This window comes from Dromaius novaehollandiae, chromosome 22, assembly GCF_036370855.1.
Source record: "Dromaius novaehollandiae isolate bDroNov1 chromosome 22, bDroNov1.hap1, whole genome shotgun sequence".
In the NCBI taxonomy this organism is placed as follows: Eukaryota; Metazoa; Chordata; class Aves; order Casuariiformes; family Dromaiidae; genus Dromaius; species Dromaius novaehollandiae.
In genome coordinates this window covers 11,317,611-11,345,427 of record NC_088119.1, presented here as the reverse complement: position 1 = coordinate 11,345,427, position 27,817 = coordinate 11,317,611, and the positions used below count along the sequence as shown (strand labels likewise).

At 59.2% G+C, this 27,817-nt stretch overlaps 4 protein-coding genes across 7 annotated transcripts; 1 reads left to right on the top strand and 3 right to left on the bottom strand.

Moving 5' to 3' along the window:
• Positions 1-129: 129 nt before the first annotated feature.
• VPS25 (vacuolar protein sorting 25 homolog) lies at positions 130-3,430 on the bottom strand. Its single transcript, XM_064524825.1, has 6 exons — positions 3,291-3,430; positions 2,974-3,119; positions 2,826-2,879; positions 1,938-2,026; positions 1,314-1,389; positions 130-814 (listed from the first exon to the last, which is right to left on the bottom strand). Exons 1-6 carry the CDS (start codon positions 3,335-3,337, stop codon positions 702-704), a joined length of 525 nt encoding a protein of 174 aa, XP_064380895.1. The 5' UTR covers positions 3,338-3,430; the 3' UTR covers positions 130-701.
• Positions 3,431-3,942: 512 nt separating this feature from the next.
• Positions 3,943-6,565, bottom strand: RAMP2 (receptor activity modifying protein 2). The gene is made up of 4 exons (XM_064524808.1): positions 5,727-6,565; positions 5,064-5,174; positions 4,857-4,959; positions 3,943-4,505 (listed from the first exon to the last, which is right to left on the bottom strand). The coding sequence occupies exons 1-4, from the start codon at positions 5,785-5,787 to the stop codon at positions 4,253-4,255; spliced, it is 528 nt and encodes a 175-aa protein (XP_064380878.1). The 5' UTR covers positions 5,788-6,565; the 3' UTR covers positions 3,943-4,252.
• A 71-nt stretch (positions 6,566-6,636) lies between these two features.
• On the bottom strand, positions 6,637-8,240 carry LOC135330628 (uncharacterized). Its single transcript, XM_064524807.1, has 4 exons — positions 7,981-8,240; positions 7,793-7,819; positions 7,541-7,682; positions 6,637-7,307 (listed from the first exon to the last, which is right to left on the bottom strand). Exons 1-4 carry the CDS (start codon positions 8,228-8,230, stop codon positions 6,950-6,952), a joined length of 777 nt encoding a protein of 258 aa, XP_064380877.1. The 5' UTR covers positions 8,231-8,240; the 3' UTR covers positions 6,637-6,949.
• A 1,925-nt stretch (positions 8,241-10,165) lies between these two features.
• Positions 10,166-27,564, top strand: EZH1 (enhancer of zeste 1 polycomb repressive complex 2 subunit). 4 transcript variants are annotated; one of them, XR_010392609.1, is made up of 21 exons: positions 10,759-11,440; positions 11,890-12,010; positions 12,613-12,741; positions 13,035-13,154; positions 14,242-14,362; positions 15,074-15,247; positions 16,323-16,425; positions 16,706-16,869; positions 17,724-17,815; positions 18,630-18,810; positions 19,806-20,002; positions 20,542-20,633; positions 21,259-21,299; positions 21,839-21,964; positions 22,716-22,894; positions 23,557-23,652; positions 24,096-24,177; positions 24,344-24,424; positions 24,586-24,747; positions 24,831-24,915; positions 25,035-25,053. XR_010392609.1 is itself a non-coding variant. In XM_064524805.1 (20 exons), the coding sequence occupies exons 1-20, from the start codon at positions 10,260-10,262 to the stop codon at positions 25,093-25,095; spliced, it is 2,256 nt and encodes a 751-aa protein (XP_064380875.1). In that variant the 5' UTR covers positions 10,166-10,259; the 3' UTR covers positions 25,096-27,564. The 4 variants fall into 4 exon arrangements, 3 of the variants coding, with proteins under 3 accessions (XP_064380875.1, XP_025976813.2, XP_025976814.2); XM_064524805.1 differs by lacking the exons at positions 10,759-11,440; positions 24,586-24,747 and adding an exon at positions 10,166-10,270 and having other exon boundaries at positions 25,035-27,564; XM_026121028.2 differs by lacking the exon at positions 24,586-24,747 and having other exon boundaries at positions 10,762-11,440; positions 25,035-27,564.
• Positions 27,565-27,817: the final 253 nt, after the last annotated feature.

Genomic DNA, 27,817 nt, shown 5'->3' with positions numbered 1-27,817 from the left:
CGGGTCCAGCCCCTCCCCAGCACGCTGCTACAGTCATATGCTGCAGTAAGGAAACATGGACGAAGGGCAATAACCTGGTACACCATCCTGTTACTGATGGAAAATAAAGATAGACGAAAAGACCCAAGCTGCTCTATAAATACATCTTATTTTAATTATTCCAAATTAGTTCCTTGGCATCCACATTGCACAGCCTGCTTTGCGGCAAGTACACATCATTCTTCTGCTGAGGTCTTTCATACCACAGCAGCTACAGCGAGTTCTGTGCGCTTGCTCTCACTACACTTAGCAGTGCGACAAGGACTGCAGGGCCCAAGTGCATGAGCGGAAGGTGGGAGGGAGCTGCCCTTCAGGCCAGGCTTGACTCGCCAGCTGCAGAACCCACCCCGGCTGCTTTCCTAGGAACAGGGACCCGTAACAGGAGCGGTTCCACTCCACTTCTGGGGTGGTCCCTTTTGGATTTGCTTAGAGCAGCTTTAACCTCTCAAACAGAAATCAACAGGGAGAAAAGACAGACAGAGCATCTCTGAATATTTCTAAGGAGTCATGTCTTTGGAAGGCTTCACAGATTCTCCTTGGCCCAAGAAATCCAAGGTATGCAGCTGCTTGCAGTCACTGCTTGAAACCAGGCCAGGAGATTGAACCTTCACAGCTAGAAATGCTTCAGCAGTCAGAGAAGAGTGGAAGGAAGAGGGTTCCTATTAAAAGAACTTGACACCTCGGCCATCATCCAGCGTGATAATTTCAGCTTTGTGCTCCTGCTGCAGGGCTTGCAGGGCACGAAGCAGCATAGACTCGTCCAAGCCATGGAACTCTAGGAAAGGAGAAACATCCCCATCAACAGGAACAAAAAGAATCACATCAGAAAACAAACAGGCTTACAGAGGTCTATGACCGATGACACCTTTCAGACTCCGGCACCACAACATGACAGAACCATCACTACATTGCTGCATCAGGGACAAAGCCTGTATGTTAACAGACAGAAAGAGGATAAATAGGTACAGCAGTCTCAAAGGCAGCAAAGGAGCCATGCAGAAAAAGAATACACCACACACCTCATGCCTGGTAAAGGTAAAGAGTTTGGCACTAGGGCAGAGGGAAAGCAAATTGCAAACAGCGGTAACACAGGGAGATGTCAGCGCTGAGTGGTAAAAAGCCTTCGGTGTTGCATTTCCCAGTGGTGATCCATGTGAGCTTGTATAAGCAACTTTAAAATACTTAACTTACAAAACTATGATCCGGCAATTGTTTATGCTTTCAAACCAAACATGCTCTGAAAACCTGCTCCAGAACAGGATACGTGACATTACCTTCGTTCTCTGTATCATCTCCACTGGTTAATTCATACAGTGTGAATACAGAATTTGTCAAGCCATTCTTCAATACCTGGAAAAATAAAAGCAATATAGCAAATCTTATTTGTGTAACGTCCTCGGCATAGATCTCTAGCACATCTTAGTGCAAATAAAATGGAGTGTGGACAATGTTCAATGAGCAAAAATACCCTGGAAATGTTTTATAGCACTGGAAAGTCAATAAAAGATGCTTAATAAACTAAGACAGCTCCTTTCTCTGTCCCTCTATTCTTTGCTCTTTCTGTCCATGCCTAAGAACACATTTTGCGTATGGACTCATGTCATAAGGTGGCAACGCAACAACGCTGCTTTATCCTCACTGTGGAACAACCAACTGCAGTGACAGGAGGAGTCACATCCATCTACTGTTCAAATTACATCTTAAAGCAAGTAAAAAGTTAACATCTCCATGCATCTCTGCAACAGAGAGAAATGGAACCAGAAAGGTGAAAGCAGCGAGACAGCAAGACACCAAAAGTCACACTCATCTTTTTCACAAATCACAGCCAATACCAGCGGTCCTCCCGGGCGCAGGAAGAGGGCCTGGTCTGCAGAGTGAGAGAGTTCCTATATCCTCACCCACTGATAGATGAGCTTTCCCCATTCTTCTGGTCTCTTCCACATGATCAGAAAGCTGGATTTGTTCTTATCTAACCATTCCAGGTTCCCTGGAATCAACAGAGAAAGGCATTAAACCAGAGCACAGGTCTAAATAACAGTCATGACCGCAGATTGCACAATGTGCGCTGGATGCTGTGCAGCTTCGGGTACCTACCTCACCACTCTACGGCTCTTGCTGACTCCCTAAATATCTCTGCATTTACACAACTCCATTTCTCTTTCAAAAACCCTCTTCCTCCTCCAACTTGCAATGCAGCAGTTCGAATGCTGCACGTGGGCTGACAGCGCAGACACCCGCCACAGGGGACGGACGCCTGCCGCCACGGGGGAGGGACACCCGCCCCGAGGGGAGGGGCAGGATCCTGCCGCAGGGGCTGGATGCCCGCCGTGGGGCACGGATGCCCACTGCAGGAGGGTGGGCACCTGCCGCAAGGCATGGGGGATGGATGCCTGCTGCGGGGCACAGAGGCTGTAGGCCTGCCGTGGGGCAGGGACGTCTGCAGTAGAACATGCAGCCTGTAGGCCCGCCATGGGGTGCAGAGGCTCGCCGTGGGGCAGGGACACCCGCTGTGGCGCATGGATGCCGTAGGCCCGCTGTGGGGCACGGGCATTTGCCGTGGCCCATGGATGCTGTGTGCCCGCTGCAGGGTGCGGATGCCTGCCGTGGGGCACAGACGCCTGCCGTGGGGCAGGGAGGCCGGACACCGCTGTGGGGCAGGGACGCCGGACATCGCCGTGGGGCAGGGACGCCCACCGTGGGGCGCGGAGGCTGAATGCCGCCGTGGGGCAGGGAGGCCCGCCGTGGGGCGCGGAGGCTGAATGCCGCCGTGGGGCAGGACCACGCACCTTGCTTGCGGAGCTCCTCCAGCACCACCTGAATGGCCTCCAGCGGGAGCTTCCCTGCGGCAGCGTTAAGGACTCACGCACCGAGCGGGGCGGCCCCGAGAGGGGCCCGGCGGGGCCCGGCGGCCCCAGCGCGGCGGCCAAAGGATACGCTGGAGGCGGCGGTTGGCGAAGAGCGGCCCGTCCTGCGCCTCGCGCACCGTCATGGCGTGCAGCCGCTGCCGCCGGCAGTAGCCCAGCACCAGCGCGCACCAGGCCGCCAGCTGCTTCCGCCGCGTGTCGCCGTTGGGCTGCAGCCTGCAACGCGCCGCCGTCAGGCCGCCGGGCCCCGCCGGCACCGGGGCCGGCAGCGGGGGAGGGGGGGCCGGCACCGGGGCCGGCAGCGGGGGGGGGGGGCCGGCAGCGGGGCCGGCAGCGGGGGGGGGGGGGGGGGGGGGGGGCCGGGAGGGCCCGGGCGGCGGCACTCACGTGAAGAAGGGCGGGAAGCTGTACTGCCAGGGCCACGCGAAGCTCATCCCGCGCCCACCGGCACCGCGCCGCCGCCCGCCGCCGCCCGCCGGAACCGCCGCCGCGCGCTTCCGGCCCGCCCCACGCCGCGGGGCGGGGCCTGGGTCACGCTCGGCCCCGCCCCCGCCCCGCCCCGCCCCGCTGGGGCTCCGCCCCCGCCCGCCCCGTTCGGCCCCGCCCCGTTCGGCCCCGCCCCCGCCCCCGCCCCCGCCCCCGCCCTGGCTCGGCCCCGCTCGGCCTCGCTCGGCCCCGCGCCTCTGGCTCCGGCTCCAGCCCCGGCTCCGGCCCGCGCCGGCTGGAGCCGCCGCCGCCGCCTCCTCCTCCCCCCGCCGGAACCCGGCACCGGCACCAGCGCGGCCTTGTCCGGGCCCGGCCCTGCCCCTGGCTCTGCCGCAGCCCTGCCCCGGCCCCGGCCCTGCCCTCAGCCCGGCTCTGCCCCGGCCCTGCCCCGGGTCCAGCCCTGCCCCGGCCCTGCGGCAGCGCAGCCCGCACGGTGCGAAGCCGGGGGGCGGCACTGGGCCGCGGGGGCCGAGCTGTGCGCGGCGCCGCTTTTGTGCTGCAGAAGCGGAGAAACAACCGAGCCGGCGGTGGAAGGGGAGGCGGGAGCCTGGGGGAAGAAGCTCTTTAATCTCCAGCTGCTCGGGGGGGCGGGCGGGGGGCTGCAGCGCGCCCCGGGGGGCGGCGAGGCAGCGCGGGTGCGGGTGCGGGGGGCGCGTGCTGCGGCGAGGGGGGAGCCGGCCGCCCGCCGCCCCTAGACCCCGCGGTGGGAGCCCGGGGTCCCCTCCGCGGGGCCCGGCCCGTCGCCCGCCGGTGCTGCTGGCGGCCCCGCTCGCCCGCAGGGAGGCCGCGGCGGGGCCCCGGGGCCGCGGAGCCCGTGTCCGCATGGCGCCCGGGCTGCCGGGGCCGGGCCGGGCCGGGGGCGCTCAGGGCTGCGCCTTGCCGTCCTTGCTGCGCCAGATGACGAGGGTGACGAGGAAGGGGATGAGGCAGATGGGGGCGACGATCATGGCCAGCAGCACGTCCTCGGGGGGGTCGAAGACCTGGTGCTGCAGCGTGCAGTTGTGGAAGTAGTGGTGGTGGCTCTGGAAGATGTACTGCTCCGCCAGCGCGTTGGGGTAGCCGTAGCGCAGGTGGTCGGCCCAGTCCTCCAGGCAGGCCTGCAGCTTGCTGTACGGCCTGCGGGGAGAGGGGCGGCTGCGGCGGCGCGGGCCACCTGCCCCGGGGCCCCGGCAGCCCGGCTGCGTCCCGGCGGCGCCGGCCGAGCTCCCGGGGAGGCAGCGGGCCCGGGAGGGCCGAGCCGGGGCGGGTGCCGCCGCGGGGGGAGGCTGCGCGGGGCCGGGGGGCCGCAGCGTGCTGCAGGCTCTGCCTGCGCCTCCCACCCCCCCGCAGTGAGATTTCCCTGCGGCGTTTTGGGGAAGGAGAGGTCGGAGCGCGGCTTTCCCCTGCGCCGGGAGCGGCTCCGCTCTCGCGGTCCCGGGGGATCCAGGTTTCCTCCCCCAGCGACCGGGCGGCCCCGGCGGCCGGTACCTGCTGATGACCCTCCACTCGCAGAGCTGCGGCGCCGTCACGTTGCCCATGAGCGCCACGAAGGACTCCCAGCACTTCTGCGTTAAGTTGACGTACATCTCCTCTGCGCGGGGAGAGGGCTGAGCGGCCGCCCGCCGCCCCACCGCCCCGCTCCCCGCCGCCCCACCGCCCCGCCGCCCGCCCCGGCCCGGCCCGGCCGCCACTCACCCACGAGCTGCACCGTCCAGTTGAAGGTGGCCGCGGGCAGGCTCGTCCTCGCGTCCTGGCCGAAGCCCTCCGCCTCGGCGCCCGCGGGGCTCAGCCCGCGCCCCAGGACGGCTGCGCGGGGGCGAGCGCGGTCAGGTGGGGACGGGACGGGACGGGACGGGACGGGACGGGACGGGATGGGACGGGCCAGGCCGCCATGCCAGGGCCGCCCGCCCCGGCGGCACCTCGGGGGGAAGCGCGGGGGCGCCGGGCTGGAGCCGCGGCAGGAAAGGGAAGCGCTGACCGCAGCGCAGCACTGCCGGGAGCGGAGCCCCCGTGCCCGCCCGCCCGCCCGGGGAAGCCGCCCGGGGAAGCCGCCCTGGCTGCCCTCCGCTGGGCCCGGCCGTGGCTCCCGCGCCGGCGCGGCGCCCCGCGTGACGGCGTCCCGGCCGGCCCGGCCGCGTGCCCCTGCGGCGGCTGCTGCGGGGCGGCCACGGCCCCGGGGCACGGAGGGGCCCCGCCGCTCCCGGGGTGCTCTGCACCGGCAGCGGGGCGCAGGCGGCCGGGCCCCTCGGCGACCCAAGGCCACGCGGCCAGGCCGGTCCCCGCGGCGCCCGTGTGCGGCGGGGACGCGAGGCTCCCGCGCGGGGCCCGTCCCGCGGCCGCCCGCCCGCCCGCACTTACCGCAGAGCAGCAGCAGCCCGGCGGGGAGCCGGCCGGGGCCCACCGGCGCGCGCGGTGCCATCCCGCAGAAGGCTGCCGGCTAACGACCGGGACGAGGATTTCAATGGGAACAACAGGAAGCAACTCCTTTCCTCTGACAGGGGCAGTTGGACTACAGGAGACGTGCGGAAAACGAGATTGCTCAGCGCTGCTTCAAAGCGGCTCTGCCGGCGGGGCCGCGGCGGCGCGGCACGGCCCGGAGCGGGGCCGGCCCCCGGCGGGCATCGCGGCCCGGCGCGGGCAGAGGCTCCGTCCCCGCACACGGCCGGCGTCGCGGCTGCTGTTTGTTTACTTGTGTATTTCTCTTTAATCCTGCCTGGGCTGGGTTGTGAAATCCCTCGTCTCCTGCGTGGAGGGCAGGCAGCCCGGCAGCCGGGGGGAGTGGACCGGGGAAGCGTAATGTCCCCGGACAGGCACCGCGGGACGCGCGGGGGCGGACGCGGGGGATCGGCGGCCCCGACGGGCACCTGCGCCGGACGGGCCGACGGCGGCGCCGCGCGAGGCCAGGGCAGGTGGGCAGAGAGCGGGGAGGCCGCCGCCGCCGCCACGCAGCCACGCGTGCCCGGCCCCTGCCCGCCGCCCCCGCGGCCCGCCGCCCCGGCGCTGCACCAGGCCCCGCTCCCGGCACCACGGGCCGGTGTTGCCCACACAGGAAAACCTGCAGCGGCAGCCCCGGGGGTGGCAGGGCCGCGCTGCTCTCGCCCCGGGACCGAGCTGAGACCCGGCACGCTCATTGCACTCGCAGCCCGGGGCGGCGCGCGCAGCCCGAAGCTGCCCCTTCGAACGGCCCCTGCGGGACTCGGGGCGCGCGGAGGAGCCTCCCGCCGCGGAAGGCCGCACCGCTGCGCCTCGCGCCCCGCCAGCCGTCCTGGCGGCACCGGCCCCGCGTCCCCGGGCCGCGCCCCCGCCGCCCGCCGCAGCGCCCGGCGGGACCGCTCGCCAGCGCGGCCGCGTCTGGAACGCACAAGGGGCCGGCGCGGCTCTGCTCGGCGCGGGGCCGGAGCCCCGTCCCGCTTTGCTGTCGGAGCGGCTGGAGCCGGCCTCGGCCCGGCGGCGGGGCCTTTGCCAGGGAGACACCCAGTGATGTCAGCGCGGCCCCGGGGCCGAGGCGGCCGGCGGCCGCCCGCACCCAGCCAGCGCCGCGTCCCGGGGGGCCGGGGCACAGCCCGCCCCCCCGCCGCCCCTCACCCCCTGCCCCCTCGGGGCCCCGCCGGGTCGCTCCCGGAGCCGGCGCGGAGGCGGCTGGCGCTCGGCTCGGCTCGGGGCGGCGCGGGGCCGCTGCCCGGGCGGTTCGGCACCGCTCTGCCGGCTCCGCTGAGCGTGAGGGCGGCCGCGAGCGGGACCAGGCAGCCGAGCCCCGCGGCCAGCGCCGCGGCCAGCCCCGGGGGCAGCCCGCCCGGCGGGGCGGCCCCAGCCCCGGCACAGCCGCTGAAGTACTCGGCGTGGATCTGCAGGAAGAAGGCGTCCAGCGCAGCGCTGGGCCAGGGGCAGGCCAGTGCCTCCGCCAGCACCGCCGTGCAGTTGGAGAGCTCGCCGTAGATGCTGCGGAGAGAGCGGAGAGGACGCTGGCGATCCAACCCCAAATGGCCCAGCCTCAAGCACGCGCTTGAGAGCGCTCGGGCCGTGCACGCTCCAGCCAGAGCGCCCAGGGCCGGGCACCCCCTGCACGGAGAGCTCGGGCCGTGCACGCTCCAGCCAGAGCGCCCAGGGCCGGGCACCCCCTGCACGGAGAGCTCGGGCCGTGCACGCCGTGGCGGCGCTGGGGCCGCGCTGACCTGCCGATGCGGTCCCAGCGGCAGCGGCTGCCCTCGGGGGTGGCCGCGATGGCGGCGTGGAAGGGGGCCCAGCAGTACAGGGAGATCCAGTCCCGGTAGGTGTCCTGGCAGCGGGCCGGCCCCGCCAGCACCTCCAGCGGTCCTGCGGGGGGGCCAGGCGTGAGCCCCCGGCAGCGCCGCGCCGGGCTCGGGTGCCATGGGGCTCGCTCGGGGCCCGCCGCGGTGCCCAGGGGTCGGGGGGCCTCTACTCACCGTCCTCGTCCAGGTAGAGGTAGTGACCTGGGAGGACAGACGGAGCCGTGGGCACCGCAGGACCCGCGGGGCCACGCGCCGGGCCGGGGACGCCCCTCCGCCCGCAGCGGGGCCCGCGGCAGCTCCGGGGAGCGGCGATGCTGCCGGCGCCCGGCGCCAGCCCCGCGCGGATGCTGGCGCAGCCTCACCTTCGTCCGCGAGGTCTCCGTGCACCGGGTCCCCGCGCCCTGCAGCCAGGAGACACGGGGCGCGAAGGCTGCACAGCGGGACGGTCCCGGCGCCAGCCAGGGCGGTGCCGCGGGCGGTCCCGGCACCCCCGGATCCCCCGTGCCGGAGGCTCCCGGCTCCGCCACGGCCGTTTGCCAGGGCCGGGCAGCCCCGGAGCGCAGAGCCCCGTGCAACCCCAGCCCTCCCGCGGTGCCGCCGCCCCGGCCCCATGCAGCCCTCAGCCCCACGGCAGCTCCCGGAGGCAGCTCGGCGTCGGGGCACGGCTGGCCTTACCCCGCCGGAGCAGAGGGAGCAGGAGGCAGCAGAGGAGCTGCGCCCGCGCCCGGAGGAGCATCCTCCCGCCGCCGGGACCGCCACGGGCCAGGCCGGGGCAGCGGCAGCCCCTCGGGATTTATCTGCATCCCGGGGGCCCGTCCCAGGCCGTTCCACCCGCTCCGGAGCCAATGGCTGGGAAGGTCGGGGAGGGAGCGGAGCGGCCCCCCGCGCCCGGTTTGGCCTGACTCAGCAGGCGACACTCGCAAAGGCATCAGATAAGGGGTCGAACGAGATGCGGGGCTGCGGGCGGCACCGGAGCGAGCCTCGCTGCCGGCACCGGCGCCAGCCCTTCCCGGGGGTGCTTCCACCGTGGGGCCCGGCAGTGGCTTCGGCCCCCCAGCTCCAGTCGTGGCTTGCCCCCCTCCCGGACGCCCCTGCGCAGGCGAGCGGGGCCGCCGCGGGGCCGGGATCCCCCGTGCGAGGGCGGATGCCGTCCTTCCCGCCCGGCACGCCCGGCAGCGCTGAGCTCACGCTCCCTCCCCGCCTGCCGGGAAGCCGCGGCCCCCGGGGCCCCGCCGCGGCCTCCCGCAAGCGCCGAGCGCAGCTGCACGCCTGGCTGGGCCGGCCCGGCACCGGCACCGGCACCACGGGCCGCCTTCGCTGCCGACAGCGGGGGGAAGGTGCTCCGAGGGCGGGAGGCGGAGGGGGGCCGCCGGGACTCCCCCCAGACCAAGGAAAACCTGCGGGAAACGCACAGGAAAGGGGGGCAAAGCCCCAGTCCCGGCGCGGCTCCGTCGCCACCCCGGGCTGCGCCGACCGTCCCGGCGTGGCCGGAGGAAACCCCGGCTCCCTCGGCGTGGCCCGGAGGGAAGGAAGAGGCCGGGCGGCGGGCGAGCTGCCAGCCTGGGGGGGCAACGGGCGCCGGAGCTGGCTCCCCCGCCGTCCGGGGGGCCGCGGGGCGAGGGCAGAGCTCCCCGCCCGGGCTCCTCTCCGCGCCCCGTCCCGGCAGTCGGCAGCCTCGGGGGCCGCGCACAAACAGCCGCTTCCTGCCCGGCGCCGCCGGAGGAAGCCCGGGGCCCGGCCCGGCCCAGCGCGGCGGGGAGCGCCCTGCCAGCCCGCGGCGCCCCTCGGGGGCCCGGCCACGCGGCACCCCAGAAACGCCGGGCCTGCGCGCGGGGCCGCGGCCGGGGCCCTGGGGAGGCAGCGGAAGCGCTGGCACGTGCCGGGACGGACCCGTGCGCGCGGCCCGCCGCAATCCGCGCACGCCCTGGGTGCGGGCGCTGCCGCAGGACGGTCGGACCGAACGGGAGAAACGCGGCTTCGAGGCTGACGGCGTCGGGCAGAACGGGCAGACAGGCACTGCGCACCAGCGCTCTCGGTGCAGCCCGGGGCACGGCCGGACCGGGCGCTACCGGGAGCGGGATCCCCGGCGCAGCAGGGCCCGCGGGGAGCCGGGCGGGCCGAACCGGGACCGAGGGCGCCCGGCCGCCACCTCAGGGCCCGCTGGCCGGGCCGAGCAGGAGCCCCGGGCCCCCCCCGCGCGGACACCCCCGCCCGACGGGGGGACCCGCCTCGGGGTGACCCCGGCCGCCGCCCCAGTGGTGCCGCCCGCCCGCTCCCCGCGAGGCACCGGCTCGGCCCCCCCCCGCCGCCGCAGTGGTACAGCCCGCCCGCTCCCCGCGCGGCACCGGCTCGGCCCCCCCCGCCGCCGCAGTGGTGCCGCCCGCCCGCTCCCCGCGCGGCACCGGCTCGGCCCCCCCCCACCGCCCCAGTGGTGCCGCCCGCCCGCTCCCCGCGCGGCACCGGCTCGGCCCCCCCGCCCGCCGCAGTGGTACAGCCCGCCCCGCGGCAGAGGCTCCGCCCCCCGTCCCTCTCGGTGCCCGCGCGGCGCGGCGCGGGGGCGTGGCCGGGCGCGGGGGCGTGGCGCGGCGGCGGCGGCGCAGGCGCGGCGGCGCGCGGCTCCCCCCGCCCCCCGCCCGGCGCGATGGCTGAGGAGTGAGTGCGGGGCGGGGGCGGGGCCTGGGGGGCCCGGGCGGCGCGGGGGGTCCGGGCGGCGGGCGCGCGCGGGGTCCCGCCGCGGGGGCCGGGCCGGGCTCCTCGGGGGGGCTGGGGGCGGAGGGAGCCCCCGCGGGGCCGGGGGGGCCCCACACAGGGGGGCCCGGGGGGCGGAGGGAGCCCCCCACCGCCGGGGGTGTGCGGGGGGCGGCGGCGGCCCTCCGTACCGTGGGTCCCTGCAGCCGCGGAGGCCCCCGTGGGGCGGGTGGGGCCCCCGTGGGGCAGAGAGGGCCCCCCCGTGGGGCGGATGGGACCCCCGTGGGGCAGATTGAGACCACCGTGGTGCACATGGGGGTCCCCGTGGGGCAGATAGGGCTTGTGGGGCAGATGGGGGCCCCCGTGGGGCAGCTGAGACCACCGTGGGGCGGATGGGACCCCCGTGGGGCAGCTGGGACCCCCGTGGGGCACATGGGGGCCCCCGCGGGGCAGATAGGGCCCCCGGGGCAGCTGGGGTCCCCCGGGGCAGCGTGCGGCCCTGCGGCCCGGCCGCGTTGCCCCCCCCGTGTCAGCAGCCCTCTCCCGGCACTGGCGCCGTTCCGCGCCTGGAGCCCCCCGGGGCGGCAGCGGGGATTATGCTCCCTGCCGTCCTGCGTAATTCCCGTCTGGGAATGGTCCCCGGCGCCGTCGGGGGCTGCCGCTGAGCCTTCGCGTTAAATCCCCCTGGCGCGGCCTGGCTCGCTCCGTAGGTGGTTTTCAACACCGCCACCCCCGGGAGATGGGTGCTGGCATGCTGTGGAGATGCCTTCTTTTTCACACTTGAATGGCAGAAAGCCTCGTAAAAACGTTTAAATGCTGTGGAAATGCAGCTTTGAGAACAGCCCGTAGGAAATCAGGGAGTTAAATTTTTAAGGATGAATCATTGCAAAAGCAGAGGTCGGAGAAATCTACTTGAGCGTCTCCGAGTCTGAACGGTCTGGTGGCTGTGTGGCTGCGTCAGGATGGAGTCTGCTCGACCTGCCTGGGAATCGGATGTTCAGAGCCACACGGATCTGCATGAACGATTGCAGCGTGTGCAAAGGGCTGAAGCAATGAAATGGCAGTGAAACGTGTTTCAGAGGCTAACGTGACTCTTAGGGAAAATCGTGTTTCTTCACAGACTTCTTTTGTACAGTACATTTCTGAGAGGAAGGACTAAAAAATATAAACAAAAAACCCCTTCCTGGCTTCCTGTCAATGTGAGAAAGTGATGACTTGATGTAGCCAGACTAATGATGTCGTTATTTTGTTTTGGTGGTGCCCTGGGCAAATGGGAAAAAGGGAACACCCAAAACACTTCATCCACGGGAGATTCATAGCAATTCAGACTGGGCATAAGCAGCTGAATCCCTGTAAGCATGCTTACTTCAGTGCATCTTCTTACGTCTGAAAGCTCTGCAGGCTTTTCAGTGCAATTTATTGTAATTATTCCTTAAATAGGACTAGTGCAGATTCATGTAATTATTTTTTCCTGGTTCAATTCTGCGACGCATTTAAAATCCGCATGGATTTCCTTTAATAGCACTTGTTTATAAGATTAAGATCTCCATTATTTGATATTTATTCTTTTTGTATTTTTATAGAAAAATGGAAATTGCCACTCCTCCAACATCTAAGTGTATTATATACTGGAAAAGAAAAGTCAAGTCTGAATATATGCGTCTTCGGCAGCTCAAGAGGTTTCAGGCAAATATGGGAGCCAAGGTAAAGACATTTTGAGGGTGGTTCTAGCTGAAAAGTTATCTCCTAAATATTTCACATTAGTTTATAGTACTAGAGCAGTTATCAGATGAGTGATTCATCCTGCTAATTGCAAAGTTATACCTTAGTTGTAAATTTGAAGAGATAGTGCTTTTCCTCATGCTCCATTATTAGAGTAGGGCAGTGTAGTCAGTGTCTGATGTATGGCTACAAAAGTTTACTAGCCAAGCACTTGCACAGCTGCAGTAAGAAGACTCATTTCCACTTGTTCTTAGAAATATCCCTTTGCTTTAAATATTTCAGTGCAAAGGGACTGGTGGGTTTCAGGTGACTTCTGTGCCTTTCTCGTTGGCAGCCAGGATATTTGAAAAGGTTAGCTGTGTTAGCAGGAATTATCAGAAGCTATTGGCTGCTCAGTAGATTGACAATGCTGTTTTATACCAATCCTGAATTTAAGTAGAATTCCTTCTAATAAGTACCATTAATTTGAAATGCTGTGCTGAGTATGTAGTTTGATATTTGAAACAAAATCTCAGGAGAGATTTTAGAGTTCTAAATCTTAACATGATTTTTAAAATTTTGACTGCTTTTTTCTCTCATTTCAGGCTCTATTTGTGGCCAATTTTGCAAAGGTTCATGAAAAAACTCAAATTCTGAATGAAGACTGGAAGAAGCTTCGAGTTCAGCCAGTGCAGTTAATGAAGCCCGTCAGTGGACACCCTTTCCTAAAACAGGTATGGAGAACAGAGCAAAAGTGGCACAGCAGCAACAAATGCTGGTTAGAACCACAGTTTTGCAGGGGACTGTGGAGATACTTAATCTTTTTGTTTTGCGCTGCCATATGTTAGTAGCAGACTGTGCCTAGTATTCTTCCATAATGTGAAAACAAAAAAGGTTTTAGTGTCAAGGAATTGGCATGAGTGAATGCAGGGCTTAGTTGTAGGTGTCCTGTAGTGTGATTTCCCCCGGCTGTGGCTACATCTGAGGTGTTGTTTCCTCACTGTCCTTCTGTTTGCTTATATTCCAGTGCACTGTTGAGAGCATTTTTCCTGGATTTCCAAGTCAAACACTGTACATGAGAACTCTGAACACAGTGGCATTGGTGCCCATTATGTATTCCTGGTCCCCTCTTCAGCAGAATTTCATGGTATGTAAGAAAGTGCTTTGGTGCAAGGTCTTTGTGAGATTAATGTGTAATCATTACACAGCTGTGGAGTGATTTTATCTTCTTTGACCCACTTGTTTCAAACCATGTCTGCTCAAGAGATGATGGAAAGTATTGTTTTAGTTGCTTGTTTTGCTGAATTCCATAAGACAGCCTTCTATGGAAGCTGAGTTATCTACCTAGTCTCTCCTTTATACTTCACATCTTGATAGGGCCACCGTTATTTCACAGGATTCAAAGAGTTAATGTTTCTTTGTTATTAGATTTTTCTTCCTCTTTAAATAAAGAATTTTATTTCTTAGGCGGGTTCTTTCCTTTGCGACTGGATTACCCTGCCGTTCTCTTTGTACGGATGCTACTGAGGGTTAGTTCCTCGATCACAGTAGTGCGGTGAATTATTTAACACAGCTTTTGGTGTAGCAGCCCCACTCTGACCTTCCTGGTTGCCTAGTTAAGATCATTTGCTAAACAAACAGGCAGTCTGTGGCTAACCTGCCCCTTTGCTGGGCTGCGGAGTGTGTACTTATTTCTGCAGCCTGCAGGAGTCCTCTGAAGCCACATATAGTAAACTGGCAGGGTAGCGTGACAACAGCAACTGTGAAGCAAAAGAGTCAGTCTGTGGTGATGTGGCAAAGAAAGTCAAATGTACTTGCTCTGCGTGGGTAATGCAAGAACACTCCTCAGCTTTAACTCGTTCCCAGGCAGGATACAGCTACCATTTTGCCTTTCACTGTTCCAATTCTATTCTGCCTTAAATCATAATCTCTTTGACATTTTTGGCTGTTTTTGTTGCCAGTTTATCTGCTGCTGAGTTTCTGTAAGCTCTGGTGACATGCCTGTTGTTTTTTTCAAGCAGTGTATGCTTTTTTGGGTCAGAATTAAGCTGTTGGCACAGGGCAACAATGAAATATCCATGATGAGACATCTGAAACTTCACTCGGAGAGGCCAGACCTTTGATTAGCATTATGTTGTCTGCATGTGTGAATGGACGGGAGCAGCCTTAGGGACGCAGCCTGATAAGGAATCAGCAAGTGCTAGTTTACTGAATTGTGTCTAATATCTTTTCAGGTGGAGGATGAAACTGTTCTGTGCAATATCCCTTACATGGGAGATGAGGTGAAGGAAGAAGATGAAACCTTCATTGAAGAACTTATTAATAACTATGATGGGAAAGTTCATGGAGAGGAAGGTAACCTGGGGCCAAGAATGCACAGAACTGTCCAGTCTCTTGCAAATAAGATATCAAAGTAGTTAAGAAGTCAAAAGGTGGCAGCAGTAACCATCTTTTCTCTGGGAGCTCTTAGAGCAGAAAAGCAGGAACTTGCCTGCTGTTCTAGTTTTCACAGACACAGTCCTGCCTTTTGATATCCTACTCTGTTCTAGGCCTGGGATGCTCTGGAGCAGACGCTCTTGTTTCTGAGGGTTCACAGGCTTGTTCTGGAATGTAGAAAAGTGTGTTAGAGGGTAGGAGGAGCTCGGCAACCTTATTTCACTTGTGCTCTGAGCCAAGACTTCATTCGGGCTTTTCAGAGATGAAAAGCCAGTGTGTTTTCCTATAGAGCCGCCCAGCCTGTTATAAGGCTCTGCCTAGAGGGAGGAAGGCTGTAGAAAACAGTCTACTGTGGCCTTTCCTCAGATGGCTTCGTTAATGAACATCTATGAATAGAATAATTGTTGCCCAGCTGGGCTGGTTATGTTGCTCTGTGTGTGGATTGTCAGGAATTATTAAATATAATTCACCACTCTCATGGCTGTATAGCATTAAGATCAGCTCTTCCTCCCACCTATCTTGCCAAATTGCTAAGAGGGTTCTAGTTACTAACATCGTCCTCTGGCTGGCTTGTGATTTGCCACCACGAGAAGAGTACAAGATGATGGTGCTGACACCACTGTGTTTCAGAAATGATTTCAGGGTCAGTGCTCATCAGCGATGCTGTATTCCTGGAGTTAGTGAATGCCCTGAATCAGTACTCGGACGAGGAAGAGGAAGGACACAACGATTCTGAGGTTAAACAAGAGGACGGGAAAGAGGAGCTGCCAGTCACAAGGAAAAGAAAACGAATTGCAGTGGAAGGTGGGTTTGGCCACAGAAACTGGGACTGTGTTGGTCACGTTTCCATGCCTCCCTGAGTAGCTGGCTAGTGCTCTCCTGCCATCACTATTTTGGTTATTAATGTATCATTAAAGGTAGTAAGCAGGTTGGCAAGTTTTGGTAAAGTAGTTGAAAAGAGAAAGTTATTCTCATTGTCCCCTGTGGACAGGATGAGAAGTCATTGGCTTGAACTGTGGCGAGGATGAATTTACATTAGACGTCTGGAAAACCATTTAATGGTAAGATTAGCGAAGCAGCGGGATATTACCTGGGGAGGCTGTGGAATCTCTACTGTAGGAAGTTTTAAAGTGCGGGTCTGGCAATCATCTGTCAGTAATCTTGTAGATAGATCTCGTTCTGCTGTAGGACAGGAAGATGGATCAGATGACCTTTTCAAATCCCTTCCAGCCCTGTTTTCCATGTACTTGTGTTCCTTTTCCCTCTCCTGTGCCATCTGGAGTTTATGTTGCATAGAAGAAGCTCTGTTTGTGGGATTTTCATGTGTCCTGCTTGCCCTTAGGAGCACCGACTGGTGGTTTCATCTTTGTCTTTGGTGTGTAGTGATATGAGTAACAAAAATACCAGGACCTTTTGTAAATGTAGAAATCCAAAAGTGTTGTCTATAAATTTGTATTTTACAGTCATTGCCTCCTCTTTCCAGCATTTTGCTAAGTTAATGAAGAATAATTATCCAGTAATAAAGTCCAGCCTGGGTAGAGTCTTTTCTCTCTCTAGATCTCTCCTGATATTTGATAGAGCCTTCCTTTTTAGTCTCATCCTGTTTCAGTACAAATAAATGGTAATATTCTGTAAAAAACATTGTTGGCAATTCCATAAATACATTATGCTCAGAAAGTGGTAGAGTGTACTGAATCTGGAAATGCCTTAACCTAGTTGCAGCACAAAATAAGGCTTATTCATTGTATATGTGATTGCATTTCTGCCTCTTAAAATATAATCCAGAACACCTACTGGAATCACTCTCTCCGGAAAAAGGAAAGGCACATTCAAGTCCAGCTTAAGTGAGGAATCGTCTCTTCTTTTTTCCTTTTCTTAGGTAACAAAAAGTGTTCAAAGAAGCGGTTTCCAAATGACATGATCTTCACTGCTATTTCTTCTATGTTTCCTGAATATGGCTTCCCAGATGATATGAAAGAGAGGTAGAAGAGCTCTATTTAAATTGTCTGTTACCTTTGTTAGCAACAGTTAAAATTTGTATTTCAGAAAAAAAGCACTGTGCTTTGACTAAGAAGTAGAGCTCAGTAGCCATGGAAAGTAATGTGCTGGGAGGTGCCTTAAGCGGAAAGATTTTTGACTATCAGAAACTTTAGTTTAGCCTCAAAGTATCTGGGCCAGCATCACACAGTAGTATAGAACCTTGTAAGTTTCCCAGCCTAAGAAAACATGACTCTCTGTGTTTTTGGTTTTTTTTTTAAATAGGTACCGAGAACTTACAGAAGTCTCTGATCCCAACGTGCTGCCCCCGCAGTGCACTCCCAACATAGATGGGCCATGTGCAAAGTCCGTCCAGCGGGAGCAGTCCCTGCACTCCTTCCACACGCTCTTCTGCAGGCGCTGCTTCAAATATGACTGTTTTCTGCATCGTAAGTTCAGTCTCAGCTGGATGCTTCCCTAGAGTCCCCTTTCTCTTCACTCTGTGCTTTATACTTCTCCATACCTTGCTTAGTGTCCATGCTGCAGTCTTTAGAGGGCGGTGCCTTTCCGGAGTTTTGCAGTAGAGCCTCAAGCAGCTGACAGGCACCCAGAAACCTTTTGTAAAGATGATTCCACTAATTTCCACAGATGGATGGTAAACCAGCCTATATGTCAGTCCCCTTTTGCCTCACTGTTGTTCAGCACTCTGCACTTGAGCCTCTTGGCAGTTTGTGGCAGACACACTGCCATGACTAGATTGTACTCTTACTTTGCAGAAGCTCCTAAGGGAAAGATGTGAATGTTACACTTCCAAAACCTGGGCATGCCCCGTTTTTTGCTGCCTCGTTGGAAGTTACATCTTCATCTTAGTCATATTCCTGCGGTTTCCCCTGCCAAAGCCTCGTGGACACTGGTTAGCTGTTTGGCCTGTGGCTTCCCAGGTCTACAGGCTTCCTTGCAAAGTCACAGGACTCTCTCCAGTGAATTATTTGTTAAAAGATATAATATTAAAGACTGCATAGTCTTTTTGCTTCAATATAAAAGCAAATGTTTGTTTCCTGCTGCTTGTCCTTCCCAAGTGTTCTGCCATGGCTGCTAAGTTCCCATCATTTGCTGGAGTAGAGTGGGCCAAGAGGTCCTGCCACACTGTTAGGAGATCTAATCCTGTAGCACTGGTGACTGCATCAGGCCCCCGGTGCGGTCTCTTTCCTTCATTCATCCTGTGCTGCCCCTGTCCCTTGCTGTGGGGGGGAAGCCTCTTGTGGGAGGATGCTATTAGTACAGATAACTATTATTTTTCTAGCTTTTCATGCTACTCCTAATGTGTACAAACGAAAGAACAGAGAGACCAAGATTGAACCAGATCCTTGCGGAGCAGACTGTTTCCTCTGGCTGGTACGTTTCTGCATTTTTCCTTCTGAAACCGTGAGAGAAGCAGGCCTGGCCAGCTTTACCCTGCAGAACTTTGTGGGGCCTTTGTACAGCTTTGTTGATTTTCAGAATTAGTTCTAATCCTCGTTGGATTCAGGGGGGGCATGAAACCAAATATGAACCTTGTCTGAAGTCTTCTTTCGCCAGTCTCCAACGAAGACTCGTCTCGTAGAAAGTAGATGGGAAATTATGGCGATAAATGATTTCTCTGGACTCAGTGCTGGGTTTAAAAAAAATGAAGCCCAGATTAAAAATGTGGGAAAGGAATCTAATGTATATGGGAATGGCTCAAACTGTTTGAAAAATGGTCTTTTAGAAGTATAACCTAGCTGCGTTGCTCAGAGATGAGAACTGCAGTAAAGATAGGATGATCTGGCTGCAGGGAGACTGTTGCACTTCATGGTGTCAGAGCTGATCCTCTGGCTGAGATGCTAGACATTTGCTAAAGTGTCTTAGGGGAGCTGCAGGGTTGAAGCAGAGGAATAGACCAGAAGGATTTCACTGCCAGGTTGCCAAGGCAAAAGGTAGCGAAAGGGGACTGGAGGTGTGCAGGCTGAGGGAGCCAATTCCTGCTGGGCAGCGAGACAGAAGGAAGCAAAGCAGGAATGTATATTGCAGGCAGCTGGCAGGGCCTTTTCCGTTACTGAAGGTGACCACAGATGACTGCCTTCTTTTGGTGGCAGCAGTGCAGGCCTTCTCCCAAGGCCTGTGGAAAAGCCTGTCCGTGTTTGCTGGCTGTGTGCCACCCACCTTGTGCTGTGTTCTGCTCTGGTTGCAGGAAGGAGCCAAGGAGTTTGCTGCGCTGCACAATCCCAGGTCCAAGTGCTCAGGCAGGCGACGCCGGAGGCACCATGTGGTCAGTGCTTCCTGCTCAAACACCCCAGCTTCCACAGTCGCTGAGACAAGGGAGGGAGACAGCGACAGAGACACGGGCAATGAGTGGGCCTCTAGTTCCTCGGGTATGATGCCGTCCCTCTCCCATCTAGCAGTATGAGCACTAACAATAAATGGGCACCGTCGTAACTGGGGCTCTCTCTCTGTCTTGCCTCTCGGTCCCTGCACCAGGGGTGTGGAGTTCACGGTTAGAGTAACAGAGTTGATGTTTACAGCTGGACTTAAACAAACATGAGGGACACGAGGCCCTGCCCTTTGCTGCTGTGGGAGTCGAGATCTTGCTGGAACGAGGAATGTTGTCAAGCAGAGCAAGTGCTTTGCTGGGAGCTGTAAGATTAAGAGCTCTTGGTTCTGAGTAGCTTCCTCAGCAGTGCATGAGGAAAGTGCCCACAGCAGGGCAGGTTGCTTGGGCAGTGCCAGTCTGTGCCTTTGTTCGTGCTGAGGCACAAGGAGCAGTGGCCTGGGAGCTGCCGAGGCACGTGGCTTGGCTGTGGGCCTGCTAGGCAGTGACCGCTCCCCCGCGCCTCTGTGCAGCAGGTGAGCACTGAGCTCCCTCTGCCGGGTGCGGATCACAGGCCGCTACCACACCGGGGTAAGCGGTGGTGGCCAGGGCAGAATGAGCTTCCCGGGTGATGAGAGAGTACACGTCTGGGCTGAGGCCTCAAACAGGAGAGCAGGGAATGGCTTGCTCGTTCTCGGGCCTCTCTCTCTGCTGCTGCTGTCCTGGTTAGGAGGCTCTGTGGTTCTGTGTCCGTGGGCTTAGCCCAGAGTGGCAAGGTGACGTGGTGGCTGCCTGGCTCTAGTACTGCATTGCTGCAAGAGGGCCAGTACCACTGTCCAAAGAGAGGCCGTGGTCTGAGCTGCCTGACTCGAGGCAGGACCGTGAGGCGGTGAGTGCTACGCGCAGGGCTGTCCCTGTGTAGCTGTCAGGAGGTGTAGGAGTAGGGAGTGAGGCAGGCTGTGTTCAGGCACCTTCTGGAGGGACTGCTATCCTAGACAGCTTTGGCAGCGAGGGTGTGTTCTCGCTTGTGTTTGGCCTAACATCTGCATTTTCTGCCAGAGGCGAACTCCCGCTGCCAGACCCCCACCAAGCAGAAGCTCAGCCCTGCTTCGTCCCAGCTGTTTGCAGTAGAAACACCACAGGAGCCTGTCGAGTGGACGGGAGCTGAGGAGTCGCTCTTCCGCGTGTTCCATGGGACCTACTTCAACAACTTCTGTTCGATTGCCAGGCTGCTGGGAACAAAGACGTGCAAGCAGGTACAGCCTGGCATTCTTGTGAGGGCAGCTGTGTACCCTGGAAAAGGCAGGTGCTGCAGCATGTGGCCCAAGGACAAGGAAGGAGGCCTTTGCCACTGCTTGCTACTTTCTTTATCTTCTCTGCCACAAATCACCTTGAGGAACGTGCTGCATCAACGCTAAGTGAAGTTTAGTGTTGGATGCAGATGCTGGTATGGTGAAAACAACCACCACCACCAGTTTCATTCTGCTGCAGCCTTTTATTTTGCAGAACTGCTGCTGTTCACAGAAAAACCCTGCACATGTCCAGTGCTGTTAGCTTCCCCAGGGTGCCCTTTCTGAGGCTTGGCTCTGGCAAGGTAGAAGGTCTTCTGTTCCAAGCAAGAGTAGCAATGACACCCATGGCTCAGTGAAATTAGGAGCAGAACTGCCCACTTTTGGTCCAGTCAGCGGGAGGCCCATTGTGCATGCTTGCTTGTGCTGTCTCTGTTTATGCTTTAGATAAAAATGACTTGAGTGCACTGAACTTTATTCTTCTTTTTGCTTGTTTTTTTTGGTAGGTCTTTCAGTTTGCAGTGAAAGAATCACTTATAACAAAACTGCCAACAAACGAATTAATGAATCCATCCCAGAAGAAGAAAAGGAAGCACAGGCAAGTGTTGGACAAGCTTGTTTTGTTCTTAAAGTGCAACCAGATCCACTGCTTTCTGTGCCAAAGTGTTCCTGGTAATCCCCATCTGGCTCCCGTCTGCACACACTTCCCATTGTCTCACAGGGCTGCTTGTGCCGCTGGCTGGGAATTGGCCTCTGGCCTGTGTCTCTGGTGTGGCTGCCCTAGTTAGGCTGTGTTGTTTCGTGTCCATGGGCTTAGCTCTGGAGGAAGGGCAGTGTGGCCGTGTGGCTCCAGTGCTACGTTGCCGCGGGAGGGCCAGTCCCATCCATTGTCCTAACCGTGGCCTAGTCTAAGCTCTCTGACTTGCAACCTACTTTGTGTGCTGGTCCCAGCGTATCCAGCTGCAGTGTTGTTTCAGGATATCATCCTGGCTTTAGTGCTTGCCTTAAATAACTTCTGTTGTAGCTGTACTGTTCTCATATTTCTCTGCTTTTATGGCTGTCTGGTAGTTATTAATGCATGAAGCTGTCAGACAGACTCACTGGAACCTCCTGTCTACAGACGCTGCACTTACTAGCGGTGTTGGGCACAGTCAGTCTTGGCTGGGTATTCCTCGTGGAAGCTCACGACTTCCCCTCAGACACTCTCTCTGCTTCTCTTTCAGGCTGTGGGCTGCACACTGCAGGAAGATTCAGCTGAAGAAAGGTAGCATTTGCTGTGGCTATGCTTATGAGTTGTTTGCATGGCTGTTCAACCGTGGAATCTAGGTCTCGGGCTCTGACTTCCACCGCGGAAGAGTTAAGCCCTTCCCTGGGGCCTGGCAGCTCCAGCTGCAGCAGTGCAGAGGGAGGAGAGCGGCTCCCCTCCGCAGGCCTCGTTTTGATGCAGTAGGACAAGGCCTGCTGCAATTGTTCCATGCGAATCACTGCAGTGCGTGTTCTTTCTGAGTCAGTACGTGCAGTCTAATTTTGCTCCCTTCAGAGGGGAGGCAGAGGTTTGGCGTACAGTCCCTGTGTAAAATGGGCTGTTCAAGGGTGAAGTAGACATGTGTCATGTATTTGTAATCACACCCCTGTGTCTGATGGACTCAGCCAGGCTGTGCGCTGCCTTGCTGCTGGGCTCCCTGCCCTCTACAGGCAAAAGGAGAACTTGCGTGTTTTCTGCTCCAGAGCCTCAGGCATGTTGTTTTGAAATATTTCTGCAAAGTGCAGCTTCCAGTCATGACATTTCTCCTCTATTTCTAGATAATTCACCTACCCAGGTGTACAACTACCAGCCCTGTGACCACCCTGAACATCCCTGTGACAGCTCCTGTCCTTGCATTATGACTCAGAATTTCTGTGAGAAGTTCTGCCAGTGCAACCCTGACTGTAAGGAAAAGCCTGGGACTGTCATGCATGAAAACAGCCAGCTGTCCTGACAAAGACCAGAGGGAGGGTGTAGACCTGGGACTTGCCAAAGACCTCTTTTATTCTTGCATTCACACCACTGCTCTGTGCTCCATCTGCAGCAGTTTGATTAGCAGTCTGCCAGTCAAAGGGGAAAGTGTGTGTTTCGTGTTGCCCCGTGATTTACAGAAGCTCGTGATATGTACTTTCATTGGAGAGTGCTCATCTGCATGTCTATATCCAGCATCCACAAGCCATCTGTGATGCTGCTGATTTGATGGAAGGAGGGTGTGTGGCCAGGGGTTAGGATGGGAGTTGGGTCACTGCTCTGTCACAGTCATTCTTCCTTCCTGAGAAATTACATTCCCAGCTCTGTGATGGAGATAACGGCACTTGCCCACATCACTGGGGCTTCTGAGGGTGAATTGTTTAAGGGTTATGACACAGCTTGGGGTCTGTAAGGGCTGTAGAGTGACAAGGAGCCAACTCAGGCTCCAAACTTGTCTGTACCGATCAGTTATATTATGCTTATATTAGGACAAGGACACCTTCCTTGTGCTACCAAGGTGGTGGGCAGACAGTGTGGCTGCTGGTCATGTGTGCACACACCGTCCCAATAATCTGCCAGTGTGTGACTTGGTTCATTAGAAGCTTCCTTTTGGGCAGGGACATCGTATGTCCCATCTGTTCTCTGAAAAAACTCATGATACAAATGTGGGTTGTTTTGCTGCAGGTCAGAACCGCTTTCCAGGCTGCCGCTGCAAAACCCAGTGTAACACCAAGCAGTGCCCGTGCTACCTGGCAGTGCGGGAGTGTGACCCCGACCTCTGCCTGACCTGCGGGGCTTCAGAGCACTGGGACTGCAAGGTGGTCTCCTGCAAGAACTGCAGCATCCAGCGAGGTCTCAAAAAGGTATTGACAGCAGCGCTGCAGCAGCATTGCACAGGGCTGCTTCAGAGCAGAGTTGATGAATTCATCTCTAAGTGGGAAAGGGTAGGTGGGCCACCCGCAGCTACGTAAGTGGGAGGAAATCTGGGCAGGGAAGCTGCTCTGCCCAGGCTTCTGTAGCATTTAATCTGGAGTTTGGTTTAAGAATGTGCAAATCAAGAGAGAAGAACTGCACAAGCAAGAGTGAGAACAAGGGTAGTGTAAAAAGTGACAGAGAACGGTCAGGTCTTGAATTCTGATGGTCAAGGAAGGGGACTGCATGTGAAAGAGACTGAAATTCAGAGAAAGATGCAAATTGCTGGATGGTAGGTAATGTGCAGCTCGAGCCTAATGGTGCTGCTGAGCCTAGGTCTGTAGGGAGCCATGTGTCACTTTACACCAGGAGATGTTGGGTAGATACTTACTCCCATTTTATTTCTCTTAAGTTATTTGACATTGTGGTGTTGGGACTGTGAGCATGGCAGGCAACACAGCGCGGTTGCTCTGGGGCACTGTCCCAGAGTGTACAGCTTCACAGGGACGGGGACTGTCTGCCTGATGTCTGGGGTGTGATCTCCGTGCTGCTTGCGCGCTGGGAGGTGGTAGGCCTGCAGACTGTAACCATTTTCATTTCGTGTTGACTCTAGCATTTGTTGCTGGCACCATCTGATGTTGCTGGCTGGGGGACGTTCATCAAAGAATCTGTGCAGAAGAATGAATTTATCTCTGAATACTGTGGTGAGGTCAGTGCATCTGCCCTTTAGGAATGCACTTGCTGGGACCGCTGTGCTGTGTGCTTAGGAGAACGTGCTTAACAGAAGTGCTTTGTTCAGCCCCTGATCCAGTGGGGACAGTGTGCCTTACCCAGGGCAGCCATGGTCTGGCCGAAGGGCTCACACTGGCAAGGTTTAGAGATCGAATTTTCCACCCTACTCCATTTTGGGACCCATCTCAATATCTCTATGGCTTCTACCATAGAGGAGTGTGTCCCGTACATGTTGCTCCCTGGGAGCCCAGCTGCTGTTCTCTGCTCCCTCTGAGCCTTCCTGAGCCCTGGTGAGCTACCACCCGTTGGTGTGGAAGGGCGGGAGGGTATTTCCAGGAGCTACAGGATCATTATGCCATGCAGTGATCCTTGTTGCACCATCAGTCACTGAATCTCTCTCAGAGCATTCTCGTTCTCCAGCTTATTTCACAGGATGAGGCTGACCGGCGAGGAAAGGTCTATGACAAGTACATGTCAAGCTTCCTCTTCAACCTCAACAATGGTAACTCGGGTGGCACTTCAGGGAGGGGTGGAAGAGACTTGGGCTTCATGCCTGTGCCCACCACTTTGGGGGCTGGTGGGTGGGCATGTGGCGTCTGCCCATCTGTCACATGTGTAGCAGCCTTGTCCTTACAGGATACTACAGAGTTCTCTCTCTTTTTTAATAGATTTTGTTGTTGATGCCACACGCAAAGGAAATAAAATCCGCTTTGCCAACCACTCTGTGAACCCCAATTGCTATGCCAAAGGTGAGATATCTCTGCCCAGTGACATCCAGTTAGGGGGAACAGTCTCTGGAGTCCTGCCTAGCTCTGGGAATGCAGAGGATTCACCAGGGTCCTGAGTCTCCCTGAGTCCAGAGGAGCAGCAGAACTTCAAAGATGTGGACGAATTTTCCTTCTCTCTGCAGCAAATCACATCTGTGCTGGTGAGGGCCCTGTTCAGTTCTGCCATGGCCCTGACTTCGCAATGAGAGATCGCTGCTGCAGAGAGGTGGCTAGCTGCTCCCCCAGAGAAGTGCCCTGTTCCTGCTAGGCAGGAGCTCTGGTACCTTGGCCCCAGAGGCCGGCAGGTAGTCAGGCCAGGCTAAAGGTGCTGTGTGTCCAGCCTCAGCTGGAGGGTTGTACGGCTCTGATCCTGTGTCTCTGGTTGCAGTTGTGATGGTGAATGGAGACCATCGGATAGGAATCTTTGCCAAGAGAGCTATCCAGGCAGGAGAGGAGCTCTTCTTTGACTACAGGTGACGTGGGGAACAACTGACTGGGGATTGTGGTGCAGCGGTTGAAACTGTTTTATGCACACGCGTTTGCAGGGAGCACAGGAGGTCATGACAGCAGCTGTGATTTTCCTGTCTTATAGGTACAGCCAGGCAGATGCCCTGAAGTATGTTGGCATAGAGAGGGAGACGGATATCATCTAGGCCCCATGCTGGGCAGTCCCCAGCACCCTTTGCTGCTGCACCTTGTAAGCAATGCCATGTTTGCTTCACGCTCACATGACTGCTGCCAGTGTTCCCGTTGCTGTGTGTGTCACAAGTGCTACATTCCATCCTGACGCCCGGAGAGAGACGCTCGGGGAAGGAGCCTGAGGTGGCTGCTGCCAGGGGTTGGCAGTTCTGCCCGGCCCTGGGATGGGGCAGGCTCCAGAGCCTGACGCTGTTGGTGGTCTCCAGGGCTGGAGGGAGCCCATGGACCAAGGCAGCTGGGGCTGGAAGGAAAGCTGTGGTGCTGGAGGAGGATCAGCGAGGAGTTCTCAGAGTCTCTTTCCCTTTTCCACCGGCTGCTGGAAGAACAAGAGCGAGCGAGGTACCACCTGCACCGAGACGCAGAGGGCCTGAGCCGGGCCATCTGGCGCAGCCGGGGATGGGGGCAGGGAGGGGCCGGTGGTGTTCCTCTGCAGCCCTCTCCCCTGGGGTGAGGTCTGGGCTTCCTCTTGCTGCCTTTTTTTGTCCCACTGGTTAGGACACAGAGACATGGTTGGAAACTGTAGAGACTTGGCCCCACACCTGCACGTGTGGCTGCAGCAGTGCCTGGGCCCCACAGCTGCTGTCAGTGAGGCTCTTTTTCCCCCCATCCCAGCTGGCTGGAGGACAGAGACTGCCTGTACAGCCTGTGGGGCGTCATCCACCCGGATGGGGAGAGCAGCACTATGCAAAAAGTCACTTTTGGTAGGGAAGCCACTGAGCTGATCAGAGACAAAGAATATTGTATGGGGGTTGCTGCGAGCACAGGAGGAATGGACAGAAAGCGTGACCCCGTGTGAGCGAGGAAGCCCGTCAGCCTGCTGCCTTTCTCTGGCCAGGCTGTGGGGCGGTCGCTTGGGTTGTGCCTGTCGCCGGCTGTTCTGCTCACTGGGCCGCCTGGGACTGGTGCGCTGGTGGTTCTGCTGGGCAGCCTTTGGGCTGTGGGCAGAGACTGCCTTTCCCTGGATGGGGCTGCATCCAGACTGGGAGACAGGCCTTTGCCACTGGGAGCCCAGGACCTTCCTGAGGGACGCTGGCGCTTTGTTTCGCCTCGGGCACTTCAGGAGCCGGCAGAGTTGATCTCCTTGGGGTGACAGCCTTTCCTGTGGCACAGAATTTCTTGAATGCTGCTTTGTTGAGTTTTGAACAGGGCGTGATAGACCTGTTGTCACCACGTGCAGTGACCCAGGGGGAGGCTCCTCAGAAAGCTGTCCAGAGGTTTCTGGCACATCAGTCCCGTCCCTGGCTCCTGGGGATGAAGGGGAAATGTTCTCTGTCGAGGTGAGGTTTGGCCTTAGCATCCCATGCAAAGAAAAAAAAAAAAGCACTTTAAACTAAGCCTTCTCAGCCATGCAGTTGGGCCCCCTGCGCCTCCCAGGCTGCTCTCAGGTTGGAGGGGCCACGTCCCAGACTCTGCTTGTGTTTCAGTGGCGTCTTTGCAGGGCTGTTTCTCCAGGCCTGGGACGGGGGCAGTTGGGATGGAGGGTGGTGCAGGGCCCCGGGCGGCCTGGAAGGCTGGCGCTGGCCCGCAGGAGCAGGCAGTGTCCTCCTCTATGCGCGCGAGCACGCTGCGAGCCTGCGGAGGGACCTGCCGCCCAGCCTGGTGCTGGGTTGGGGGACAGAGGCTGTCCCCCCAGGCAAGGTCTCGCTGCAGCCCTGCAGCCGTCCAGGGTAGCGTGAGAGCCTGCCGGTACGGGAGTCCGAGGTCTGGGGTTGGACCCCGTGACAGCAACAAAGTGGCTCTGGGGGAGATCTGAGCCTTGACGTGGTGCTGAGACGCCCCGGAGAAGGGGATGCGTTGCCTTTCTCCCACGTGGGTCGAGCCCGGTTCCCTGCCGGCTGCGGGCTCAGCAGCTCTGGGGCGGACAGCGTTGGCCCGGGCACCACACGGGCCGAGCGCACGCCTGGAGGGCAGCAGGGCTGCGCGGCTCGGGCCCGTTTGGGGAACAGCAGTGCTCCGTGCGGCAAGGCACAGCTGCCGCGTCCCAGAAGTGCAGCGAGGCTGCGAATGCAGGGGAGGTCTGGGCTCCTGGGTCTGTGCCCGGGAGCAGAGCTGGTCCCTGGCGCAGGCCTGCTTTTAGCATTGCTGCATCTCTCAGAAACCCGCTGCAGGCAAGCGAGACCCGTCCTTCCTGCTGCGTCTGTCATGCCTTGCTTGGGGCTCGCAGGGGTTTAGGTCCGTCTGGAGCAACGCTTGTGCCCAGCACCTGCCCGAGCCCTGCTCCTCTCGCCCCTCGTCCCTGCTTTCTGCTGCCTCCGTCCATCTGGCTTGCCCCGGCCCTGCTGCCTGTTCAGCGTCCTCTGCCACCTTGGCCATATCTGCAGTACGCGAGGCTTGTGTCTGTGGTTTGTTGACGGTGAATTATAATGCACTTTAAAAATAACATGGCTTGTAACCTTTGTCATAATAAAGTGGTAGCGAACTTCCTCCCGTGGGCTGCTGGCCTCCGTCCGCGCTGCCCCGAGAGCAGCGGGCAGGCGCCTTGCCGGCTCGGCCCTGCCTGCCGCCCTCCCGCCGCGCTGGGGACCGCGGGGCCCGGCCTGGGCTCGCGGGCAGCCACCGGGGCCTCGGGCGCGGGGCACCAGCCCGGGCTGGGGACAGGGCGGCATTTCTGCCCCCAGGGCCGTTCTGCCATTGCGTTTGCCGGCCGGGAGCCCACGGACCAGACCGAGCAGGGCG

What these genes read in the sequence shown, in the direction of transcription:
- VPS25 (XM_064524825.1), bottom strand. Translation starts at nt 3,337, where the DNA reads ATGAGCTTCGCGTGGCCCTGGCAGTACAGCTTCCCGCCCTTCTTCAC. An exon ending in GGAGGAGCTCCGCAAGCAAG is followed by an intron (nt 2,027 to 2,825) that starts GTGCGTGGTCCT and finishes TGTTGATTCCAG; the next exon opens with GGAACCTGGAATGGTTAGAT. An exon ending in AGATGATACAGAGAACGAAG is followed by an intron (nt 815 to 1,313) that starts GTAATGTCACGT and finishes CTCCTTTCCTAG; the next exon opens with AGTTCCATGGCTTGGACGAG.
- RAMP2 (XM_064524808.1), bottom strand. Translation starts at nt 5,787, where the DNA reads ATGGCACCGCGCGCGCCGGTGGGCCCCGGCCGGCTCCCCGCCGGGCTG. An exon ending in CGGGCTGCTGCTGCTCTGCG is followed by an intron (nt 5,175 to 5,726) that starts GTAAGTGCGGGC and finishes GCCCCCGCGCAG; the next exon opens with CCGTCCTGGGGCGCGGGCTG. An exon ending in CTGGACGGTGCAGCTCGTGG is followed by an intron (nt 4,960 to 5,063) that starts GTGAGTGGCGGC and finishes CTCCCCGCGCAG; the next exon opens with AGGAGATGTACGTCAACTTA.
- LOC135330628 (XM_064524807.1), bottom strand. Translation starts at nt 8,230, where the DNA reads ATGGGGCCGGGGCGGCGGCACCGCGGGAGGGCTGGGGTTGCACGGGGC. An exon ending in CGGAGACCTCGCGGACGAAG is followed by an intron (nt 7,820 to 7,980) that starts GTGAGGCTGCGC and finishes CTGTCCTCCCAG; the next exon opens with GTCACTACCTCTACCTGGAC. An exon ending in CGCTGGGACCGCATCGGCAG is followed by an intron (nt 7,308 to 7,540) that starts GTCAGCGCGGCC and finishes CTCTCTCCGCAG; the next exon opens with CATCTACGGCGAGCTCTCCA.
- EZH1 (XM_026121028.2), top strand. Translation starts at nt 11,364, where the DNA reads ATGGCAGTGAAACGTGTTTCAGAGGCTAACGTGACTCTTAGGGAAAAT. An exon ending in GTGGGCCTCTAGTTCCTCGG is followed by an intron (nt 18,811 to 19,805) that starts GTATGATGCCGT and finishes ATTTTCTGCCAG; the next exon opens with AGGCGAACTCCCGCTGCCAG. An exon ending in TCCAGCGAGGTCTCAAAAAG is followed by an intron (nt 22,895 to 23,556) that starts GTATTGACAGCA and finishes TGTTGACTCTAG; the next exon opens with CATTTGTTGCTGGCACCATC.